Source organism: Gymnoscopelus microlampas (assembly GCF_963454915.1).
Source record: "Gymnoscopelus microlampas genome assembly, chromosome: 8".
Classification (NCBI taxonomy): Eukaryota; Metazoa; Chordata; class Actinopteri; order Myctophiformes; family Myctophidae; genus Gymnoscopelus; species Gymnoscopelus microlampas.
In genome coordinates, this window is record NC_139945.1 from 38,446,908 (window position 1) to 38,458,858 (window position 11,951).

The 11,951-nt window shown below is 42.2% G+C and overlaps 1 protein-coding gene across 1 annotated transcript; it reads left to right on the forward strand.

The window, feature by feature from the left end:
- Nucleotides 1-6,067: 6,067 nt before the first annotated feature.
- Nucleotides 6,068-7,078, forward strand: LOC311050763 (replication factor C subunit 5-like; the record flags this gene model as incomplete). Its single annotated transcript, XM_084064911.1, has 1 exon — nucleotides 6,068-7,078. The coding sequence occupies one exon, from the start codon at nucleotides 6,068-6,070 to the stop codon at nucleotides 7,076-7,078; it is 1,011 nt and encodes a 336-aa protein (XP_083921037.1).
- Between the last annotated feature and the right edge of the window lie 4,873 nt (nucleotides 7,079-11,951).

Here is an 11,951-nt window from a genome sequence, read left to right on the forward strand (position 1 = left end):
TTTCCCCCCTTAATAAAATATGTAACCTTAAAGTGGTGAGCGTCAGATAATCATTTTTTTGGGGGATATTGCTTTTCTTGAGAGGTAACCATGTTGATCTAACCTTACTGGAGAGAGTTGGGATTATTTTCTTTAGTTCTATATCTCTATGGGACTCAGGTTCTGTGTAAGGCGAGGCCTTCGAGAACCAGATTGATTGAGTGAATGCCGACAGCTCCCCATTCCCTTTACAGTATATTGAGCCATAGAAAAACTGAGAGAAATGTCAGTTTGTTCACTTCACTTCTTTTTTTTCTTTTTTTACATGTTAGACTCAGACAGTCTCAGAAATTAACCCCAGCCTCCCTATACTGATTTACAAGCTCACAACGTGTCACGTTGCCAAGTATACAGTATAGAGCCCCAGGGGACCCCAGTCAACTGAAAGGTTTCCCCCCATCGTGGTCAGCATAGAGGACCAGCAGATCGACAACTAAATCCACATCTTCCTAGTTCACAGGTGCAGAAGGAAAAGGTTTATAATGTGCCCAGAGTACAATAGGCCTTTTATTGCTATGTGTCTATATGTTCCAGGTGGTTCTATCTATACAAATTATCCTTACACCAAAGCTCAAATGGTGTGTCTTCAACGCCCAACTCTCACCACCTGGCTTCATGGATATCTCAACAGCTTCTGATGATGCTACACTGTAGTGTAGATGTGTGAATATGCCAGAGTCCAGTGGTGTAAAGTACATTTACTCAAGTACTGTACTTAAATACAATTTTGAGGTATTTTTTACTTTACTGGGGTATTTCCAATTTTCTGTGCTTTTACTTCTACTCCACTACATCTCAGGGGCAAATATTGTACTTTTAGCCCACTTCAATTATTTGAAAACTTTAGTTACTAGTTGCTTTGTAGATTTTGATTATACAAAACATTCATTAACCACTTCAACCCTATATACATTGTGGCCATTTGAAAATAGCCGATCTACAAGCTCACGTTGCGATGCGACACATTGTGAGCTTGTAGATTTTTTAATACATCTTGAACTTGAAGTACAATTTGATACCAATACTTTTGTACTTTTACTGAAGTACATTTTGAATATGGGACTTCAACTTGTAACAGAGTATTTCTAAATCGCAGTATTGATACTTGTACTTAAGTAAAACATGTGAGTACTTCTTCCACCACTGCCAGAATCAGAACAGAACAGAACAGAATACATAGTTAACATTTTCAATTACATTATTGGATGAATTAAAATTATATAAAATTTGCATATACAGTATCTCTGCAAAACAGTGCTCAAAGCATATGAATAAGTTAATTAATTAAGCAGTTTCTATTAGAAGCCTAGTAGTTGTAAGTGTCACTTCTTGAAGAGTTCTGTGTGTGCGCCTGCATGCAGTTACTGAATGGCAGACTGGCTTTGGAATAAGACTCGTCCGCACATGCGCAGTAGGCGGGCAGGTGCCCTAGTGGCAGAAATATGGGGCAAAAGTTTATGCTTTATGGAAATTGTACAGCAGTCATTGCAAGGGGGAAAAGTAGCCAGTTCAAAGCCCAGACCCATGAGTGATATTTGTGTCAAGTTTGGAGGCAATTAGACAACTGGTCTGCTGTGTGGGAAGGCAAACGGACAAACACAAAATCCACACTTTCCCGATTAGAGTACTGGGATTGGAGTACCCCGCTAAACTGGAGGCACAACTACCAGGAATTTATGCCGGGTCTCTGCGGTGGAGCGTGAGGCTTTTACACCACCCAGATACCAAGGGATGGCTTCATATTATGTTAACTGTAAGCATTTTGCAACACTGCAGTATTGTTCCAATTTTGAAATGTCAGATTATTGTGACTACACAACCGGTTACCAGGATCAAATGAAATCTTGGGAACCAATAGAAACAGACAAAACACATGGACACGCTGGCATACTCCTAATTATTCAGATGTAGCCTACTGATAATGTAGAACATACTGTCATTCTGAAAGTGAATGCACTTTAAAAGATAACCGTTTCGGAATGAACCATTGTTTGCTGCCATGTGTCCATATGTCCATATGGAAACATACTGTAGCTTATGATATGGAGAGACAAAATAAAAACAATTACAGCTCACTAACTAAGTATTATTTCACAAATACGTCATAAAGGCTGAATCCAGATGGGGTGTTATATGGAGTTGCATACGTGACAGCTTGGTCAAATCTAGCTAATGCCAAATAGTTAATTAGCTTTCCAAACATCTGATTATAGTTACTGAAATCATTAATATAGTTGAACAAATTAGGCTATATCTAAAAAGACTCATGACAGAATCATGCAATTTGGAATTTAGACCTCACTAAAGGACTGGTGAGCAGATTTCTAATTGTTAGTTTAGGATGCCTTAGTACAGTAGGCTTGGACATAATGTAGAAAGGGTTTCCTTTCTACATTGAAGGGATCATGGGGCAGCAGGATAGTAAAGTAAGTTTACATCTTGTAGGTTTACAGGCCAGCCAGCAGAATTCCAGCATTGGCCTACCAGACAGATGCTTCAGACTACAGTATGAGCCTTGAGTGGTAGATTGACGTACTTATCCCATCAGATTGTCATGGCTTTCTCTCATTTGCATAGAGCACTTGGTTGAAGGAAAGCGTTGCAATAATAGAACTATCATGAAGGCAAATATAATTTATGATGATCCCCAATGATATTTATATCAAACGCACACACTGTGCGTCTTTAAGGATTTATTATGGTGTACATGATCAATTGAGAACATATGGCGCAGCTTAGCTGCCAAGACCTTTTTTTCCCTGCAGCATTCTATCCTAAGAGCTAGGTGAGGACTGGTGACATTTCTGATATTGTATGAGGATGTTATTACAAAGAATCAAGATAGATAAGCAGTCAGAGACGAATTACTTGCGTGCATGGCCTTACTCTTCTCTAAGGTTATCATTTGTGTTCCACATGAATAAAAATCTGGCACATCTGTTCTTATTTAATAACATTTCGGATTTTCGACTTCTGGATTATTTTCTAGCTGAAAAATAAAGGGATCACCATATACACTGAAAAAACAAACATTTTAAATCTTGCTTAAAATAATCTGACTAATATTGCAGTTTTGAAGATTTGTGTGGACTGTGACTGTTTGTAAGAACATGCTACCACCATTGTATGATCTAAATTAGCACTGTCCACTGCACATTAAACGTTTTCTCCTTCTTTTTTTTTGCTAAGCTACAGCTAGGAACTGCAAATCCTTTAGATCCATCTTTTTTTGCACTTTTTTCTTTTTAACAGAACAAAATGTGTAATCGTGACTGATATTTATTCCTCCCTATACAGTGGTGTTAGTGCAATATACTCACAATGCCCTTCTGCCATCGACACATGAGAGACTGAGGAGGAAACAAATGAATATAAAATAATCCAGATGTTAACATACTGTAACACAGCACAACACAAAGTTACCATTGGGCTTCAGGCCACATTCGGCCAGTCACTCAGTGCCATGACTAATGTTGCACAAGGCACATAGTATAAAAGAGAATAGTTGCCAAATAAAGACCTCCGGGATTCTTTGGTTCTGTCACATGAAAAGGGTTCCTTTCTTAGATCTACTTTACCTTAATCTGAACTAATAACATCATACATGCACATCAGAGATCAGTGGTAGTATAATGCAAAGGGCCTGTGTTTTTGTATCCTATTGCCAACTATCTCAGGCTAGGGGTGGTAGGTAGGGACCACAAATCAAAGGATGGCATACATGCAGTAATGTTAATAGTCAATATCAAGACTCCTCAGCAAATAATTGGTTCCCTTGGTGTTTTAGTGTGGTAAAGGGACTGAGCCCATCTATATTTATAACTCTACTGTTTTATGTTCATAAGATAACGTGAGATAGATAGAAGAATGCACTTGTGTGCAGACCTCTGCCCAAGGCCTAAAAGTCCCCCCAGTTTGCTCATTTGACAGTATGATAGTTCCTGCAATCTTGCCATTGTTCGGAAATAATGTTGGTTACAGATACACGTCATCACAGGTGACAAGTGGTATTTTGGGATCAGTTGTCTCTCAAATGTGACTAAATCTCATGCAAGAGGGAAAATGCATTAGGGCTGTTGCAACTAAGAATTATTTTACTAGTGTATGCTATCCATCATTTTTTCGATTCATCGGGTAATAGAGAAGGGTGCTTTTTCCTAAATGTATTACCAAAGAATCAATTAACCACTTAGGCGTCATTTTATACTTTGTCGCACAACTGTGTCTTGCAAAAATAGTGGAAATAGGCGATCTACTGTAGTACTGTAGTCTCTATATTTTATGAAGCTTTTCGCCTTGAATGACATGCCCAAACAAGGGATCGACTATTAATCGATTATGTTATTTAATGATCGATTATCGATTATTGTTTATAATTCATTATTTGTATTAACTGTTGCACTCCTAAAATGCATTACCTGAGAGTACCATACTGAGAGTTCTGGCAATGTGGCATTGCTCCAGGATTACAAAATACGTCTGGTTCAGGAAATATATTCTTGGTCTGCTTACTATCATGCTGATCCCGATTCCAGACCCCACTGAAAATGAGTCTCTGTGCAAGGCTCAGCATATTCCATTGATTCTCACTAATCATTACCAATTAAACGCAGATTGTTTTTTCATGAGCTCATTGAGAGATGAGTCATTACTATATTATGTCTCTCCTGCACTATTTTGTCCATCTCTAAACTTTCACAACGAGTTGTGAAAGGAGCAAAGCACACAGATGTATTTTTTGTCTCCGCCAGGCCAAAAGGCATGGCGAGAGAGTATGTTTTGCCCCCTGTCCGTCCGTCCGTCCGTGTGTGTGTCATTCTGTCTGTGTACAGCTAATCTCCGGCACCGTTGGCTTGATTGCAGCGAAACTGTGCACACACACTCCCTGGATGCCACAGCAGAACCTCTGCCCCACATTTGTCACATCGGCCTTTTATAGCGCCACCAGGAGGCCGATTTGTGCAAAACATATTTTTTGGCAGTACTCCTACAGATTTTGTTCAAAAATCCCGCAAATCGGTACACAGTATCTCTATAGTCATTAAACAAAACGGGTCTTTCAGACTTTTCATATCCCATCCTGATTGGCTAAAAATGGCTTCCAAAGTTTGCAGGAGTGCTCCGTTTTGAACAAAATGCCTCAAATCATGAACACAGCATGCAATTTCCGTGAAATTTTGCACGCACATTCACATTAGGCAGAGGAAGAAATGCCACTTGAAAATGTTCAAATCAGCCTCATGGTGGCGCTATTACAGGCCGATTTGTGTTTTACCTATAACTGCACCGATCGTGTAAAACTTTGTATACGCACTCTCTAGAGGTCAAGGAAAAACCTTTGCCCTGCATTTTTCACTTCTGCCTTTTATAGCGCCACCAGGAGGCCGACTTATGTAAAACACTTTTTTTTATATTACTCCTTCCAATTTTATCCAAATTTCACACAAAACGGTACACATGATCTCTATTGTCATGTGATCAAGACGGATGTGTTTGATTTTTCATATTCCATCCTGATTGGCTAAGATTTACATCTAAAGTTGCAGTAGTGGCTTGTTTTGAACAAAATTCCGCAAATCATGAACGCAGCGTCCGATTGCGATCACACTTTGCACGCACATTGTCAACTGTCCCAAAACGTGTCATTTTCACCATACAGTACATAGGCGGGGCCACAAACGTAACATGCAAATAGACCCCTTGACACTGGACATCCATCTAAGTGTGAAGGCAGCGTAGTGGCTTGAACATCTAAAAATAAAATACAATACTGTTACCAAGGAAACTGCTACTTGCACCAAGTCGGCATGACGTCATCATGGGACGTCATGAGAGAACATAAATGGACCTGACAGAGCAGGCAAGAACTTTGAGACAGGCTTTGTCCTGGTTCTCTCCAAGCAGCCTGTAGCCCGGTTCCTGGAGGTGCTGATGCAAAGCACGGAGGCGCATGAAAACGGAACTTCATTTTGATCAACAAACATAAACACAAAGTTGACATCTACCTCCACGGATGCAATCCAGCATGATGGCGTCTACCAACTGCACAACACCGCTGCAGTCCAGGAATCTGCCCTGGGTTGAGAAGTACAGACCGCAGACACTGGATGATCTGATCTCCCACAAAGACATTCTAAGCACCATCCAGAAGTTCATCAGCGAGGACAGGCTTCCCCACCTCTTGCTCTACGGCCCCCCTGGCACAGGTAAAACATCCACCATCCTCGCCTGTGCCCGGCAACTTTACCAGGACAAAGAGTTCACCTCTATGGTTTTGGAGCTAAATGCCTCAGACGACAGAGGTATCGATGTCGTACGAGGTCCCATCCTGAATTTTGCCAGCACCAGAACCATCTTTAAGAAAGGTTTCAAGTTGGTGATACTGGACGAAGCGGATGCCATGACCCAGGATGCCCAGAATGCATTGCGGCGAGTGATTGAGAAGTTCACAGAGAACACACGGTTCTGTTTGATCTGTAACTACCTGTCCAAGATCATCCCGGCCCTGCAGTCACGTTGCACCAGGTTCCGCTTTGGTCCCCTCTCCCAGGAGCAGATGATCCCCAGACTGGAGCATGTCGTCCAGGAGGAGAGTATTGACATAACTCCAGATGGAATGAAGGCCATTGTGACCTTATCATCAGGAGATATGAGAAGATCACTCAACATATTGCAGAGCACCAGTATGGCTTGTGGGAAGGTGACGGAGGACACAGTGTACACATGCACAGGTCACCCGCACCATTCAGACATAGCAGACATCCTAGACTGGTCTCTCAAGGTAGACTTCACCACAGCGTACAATCACATACTTCAGCTGAAGGCACGAAAAGGTCTGGCCCTCAATGATATCCTCACAGAGATCCACCCGCTCATACACAGAGTGGACTTTCCCCCTGCCATTCGGATGGAACTGCTCATCAAGTTGGCTGACGTAGAGCACAGACTGGCATCAGGAACCAATGAAAAGATCCAGCTGAGCTCTATGGTGGCAGCGTTCCAGGCCGTCCGAGACATGGAGGTCAACAAGGCCTCCTAGCCCAGTAGTTCTTAAACTTTTCAAGGACCGCATGTTTGATTATGCATTAGGCCACGTACCCCCATTTGATACAATTAGGAATCTCTGAGACCCAAATCTACACTGCAAAATCCTCTGGGGGTCTCCGGACCCCACGATTCACTTCGATAGAGGATATTGTTACGCCCATAACTTGTGGCTCATTCCAAACCAGTGTGATCCAGTCTAGGCCACGACTACTCTAGAACTCCCCAAATGATTTCCGGTTATGTATGGCACCACTTCGTTTTTGTTCCCCCACACTAATGCCAAATCAAGTAGTCTAGTCTCGCCAGATGCACTACGAGTTGGAATACATGGATATACCAAACGATTATAGGCTACCAAACAAAACGATTATATCAAACGAAACAAATTATGACACCTGGCCAAGGGAAATCATTTTGGAGAAGCACAGACGTGGTTATATCTCCTCTAGACCGGATTCAGAAACTGCAAAATGTGTTGATCCCAGTCTAGTAATCATACTGTACCTATCATTTTGACTCAATATTAATGAAAACAGTCTATCAATGAACATTTTCCCAGCTTATCAGCATCTCCTTTGATGGGATGTCAAAACCATGGAATATCCTTGCAAAGTTTATGTTAGGCCCTGTACTTGGTTGCACACGGACTGGATCTGCATCCTATATTAGAATTGGCTAATGGGACATTGGCTAATGGGAATAAAAGACAGTCTGTCCGTGATGTAGGCCAAACCATTTAGTGCCTTAAAAACTATGAGAACTTTAGAAGCAGCATTATGTATGGGTTGAAAATGCCAATTTTATCCAGTGTATCTGTAGCGTATCCGTGCAGGGTTTCTAAGCACCACCCGTGCAGGACTGAGGGGCTTTGAGCGTGGCTTGTAAGGAAAACAAGCGCTCCCCATCCCTCGCAAACCATCTGTGCTGGATTCTCGGTTGCAATGCTAAATACCGAGGCTAGCAGTTTACACGGGAAGTTCACAGACGTAGTAGCCACATCAGGCTTTCAAAAATGATGAATTATCTATAAAACATCTTAGTTACAATGAGATTGAGCTGACAGTTAGGTTTTGTGACTGAGAGGGTCTCAGTGACCCGGAGGCACTCGGCTAGTGCCTCGAGCCTCACTACGCCCCTCAGCCATTATAAAATACTTGGTAAACTGCGACCTCAGGTAGCTTATTGCTTTATTTTGGAAGGCCAGTATAAAGGGCATTATATTAGTCCAATGAATGATACGTACAGTAGCCTTTGTGGCTATTACATCCACACTTGTATTCTCATTCTATAATATTGGTTCAATCTATTCGTTCTATTATATTGGTTCAATCTATTCATTAGTTATCTGACTGAACTATGCACAAAAGAATGAGCTTCTCAGCATCTTTTTGATTGAGTGATTAATTGATTGATGTTTTTATTTTAGGCATGTGATATTTGTACATATAGATCTGTCAAAAGGATGAAACACAAAAAAAGCTTGAGAGCTTATTTCCATTGTGGTCCTTTGTTTATGTGTGTGTAAACTGAAAGCCACATGTTTGGGGGTAGTGGAGAGACATCAGAATAGTAACACTAGTAACAAATAGGATAACATTATAATATAAAAGACAGATAACTTAACATCCGACCTGGCCCTCTGCGCCTGGGCTGGTGTCCAATGTGTGTATTCCATCAATAGGTAGAAATGGAGGCGTAGGTATCCTGTGCATTCTATCACAATGACAACATGCATTATCTAGATTTAAAGACCCTGGGGACTGATCTGGCTGTCTGCACCTGGACTGACTGGACATAAATAAATATCTTCTGCTAGAGCTAGACTGTCTGTAGCCCGTCACGTTCCTGACACACACACACACACACACACACACACACACACACACACACACACACACACACACACACACACACACACACACACACACACACACACACACACACACACACACACACACACACACACACACACACACACACACACACACACACACAGGAGATAACATCACTTTTAATATTAAAGGAGAAATCTGTACCATATTAAAAGATAGTGAGTTCAAGCATTTCTTGCCCCGTTTTGTCCCTGCGACCAATTTGTGAAGAGTGTCAACACTGACCACATCTAAAGTATTCATGCAGGGAGGATGGGCAGTTGGAGAAACCACTTTATCATTTCCAGAAACAATTCTATTACATATTTTTCCCTTTAAGAAAAGAGGCCATATTCCTCACATTTGGACGGAGAGGCCTGATCTCAGATCCAGAACCGTATCCTGGTGTTATTGCTATTGATTGTGATCAAATTTGAGAAATAGGATTGTCTCTCTGTTTTGACAGCTTCATTATACCTGTAGATTGCATCTTGTGTCAAGATGTGTGGCAATTTTGCGTTTTCTCCATTTCTGTTCTGCTTTCATCCAACAGTACTTCCTACAGTAAGGGCAGGGCGTTTGGGTTTGGCTTCTCTCTCAACAGTGCTATTGTGTCAAGTACGCCTTGAAACACTTGAACCCTAGTGTCCCTATTCTTGGGCGAATATTCGCTGAAAATAGTCAATCTAAAAAGCTCACAACAGCTTGTAGGTCGGCTATTTTTGGCAAAGAGATTTGGTATAGAGTAGACTATAGAATAGAGGAAAAAAAGGAGGGGGTCTAGACCCACGAGGGACACAGGGATTTAAGTGGTTAAGCTGACAATTATGTACACTTAGTCACAATTACATTTGTAGAACATCCAGAAGGCATGGGTTTTGTCAGGATGACATAAATTAATGGATTTCATCCAGATGAAGTTTTTTATCCATACGTAATAAAGTACTCAACCTCAGTACTTGAGTCAAAGTATAGATACTTTACTGATACTGTTAAAGTTAAGGAAGTAAAAATACATGCTTTAAAGCACATGCTTTATAATTGAGTATTCAAAAGTACAAATTACAAACTACATTTTTTTTTATATCAATGCAACATTGACAGTGTTGTTTTACTTGGGGAGTGGCGGTAAATAAACATGAAGCCATTGGGATTGACATAATATAGAATAATATATTCAAGATTGAATAGCGCAAATGTTATTTCCATCAGCTAAGTTCTGAATGAGAACTAATTTGCACTGTAAGCATTGTGTTGCGAGACATATAGTCCAATGTCTAATGCTTGCTACAGGATAGCAAAACCCCAAACACTCCACCAGAAACAAGCCTGGAAGCAGTTTGAGGTCTTCTCTGCCCAAATTATCTAACTATATAAATGGCGACACCCCACAGCTCTGTGATCGACTAAACACAACACCGTCAGACCACATGTCGCCAACACTGTCGCCACGGCGGCCGGCCTGAATTTACGTTTCGCGTAGGCCACCTGGCATGCCTCACTACACCGTTCCCACCTCGCAACATAATTAATTCTACTCACCAAATGTCGGACACAACGGAAGTGGAAGCAGCTTCGTACCGTTTACCGTGCGCACGACCTCATCACCACAACACCAGGCAGCCGCTGCGGGTTTTTTTTCCCTTTTTTTCCAAACTTTTTTTTTGGTCACCATTTTCTCCAGGCACCATTTCTGGTGTAACGTCGGGTGTTTCTTTTCACCAGCCAATCACCTTTCACGTTGCCACGTCCGTTGCCACGTCGCGCTGACGTACGCTAAACAAGCGCTGCCGTGCGCACAATGCAAACGAGCCCAAAGGCGCGCAAAAATAAGCCGACCATTGCTTAGACACAAAGTCAGACCTGGCAACGCAGCCTAGGCCAATCATGTGTGAGAGATCTACCAGCTATGGGGCAGAGACGCCACCGTATCTTAGCAACAACTACAGCGCTCACTCTCATTGGTCCTGTCACGCTAAGAGCAGTCTCCAGACAATGGCATCGCAGACAGCTTGCTGTTACTGCTGTAGCCATCACAGGCAGTTGCAGCACGACGGACAGGGCGCTGTGATAGCTGCCATGTCGCTAACGCTAATCTGGTTGTCATGCCTGCAGCGGCTGTGCAATCACTTTGTCAACAATGCACGTTCGTGTGGTGAATGTCTATATTGCTGCTCAGTTCGTCCATTGTACATGGTGTATGTTTGTGTGTGTCTTCTGGAGAACTATGTCGCTCCACAGCAACTACAGTAACTAACGTAATGGCAGGACCGCCACGTGCAACGCATGTTAGGCTGCATTATGGTCATGTAGTAATTTCACATAATTTCGCTCCGATTACAGCAGTGTTTATCAACCCTTTCACGCCGCCCCCCCCCCCCCCCCCCACAAATACACGTACTTGATCTGGGACCCCCCCATTCTGTTAGACTCCGTTCCACAAGTAAATATTGTGAAAATAGCCGATCTACAAGCTCGAAACGCCTCACGTTGAGAGGCTTTGTAAGCTTGGAGATCGGCTATTTTCTACATGATTGCCTCTTTCTTACATTCTTTGCCAATGTGGCCCATGTTTTCATAGCATAGTTTATTGACTACTTCTGTTGCAGAAATGGCCATTTCCTTTACTTTCGGTTTTTTATTGTCTCCACCAGGCCGAAAGGCATGGCGCAAGACTATGTTTCACCCCCTGTCCGTCCGTCTGTGATAGCTAATCTCTCACATCGTTGACTTGATCGCAGCAAAATAACAGCCCGATGTGGAGAGTCAGTGAGAGCTGGATAAACGACGTAAAATGTGTCAAAAGGAGTCTGTACGGCTGTCGATAAATGAACACATGACGTCAGTGGGAGAGGAGATATTGTGTCTTTTGGACAAACAGCAGCGTGGTGCTGATGTTTGTTGTGTCAAGCAGCTTAATGTCAGAGTGTTTGTGTTGGAGCGCCTCAGTGCGGCTGCAGAGTTCATGTGCAACCTCTTCCACAGAGACACAGA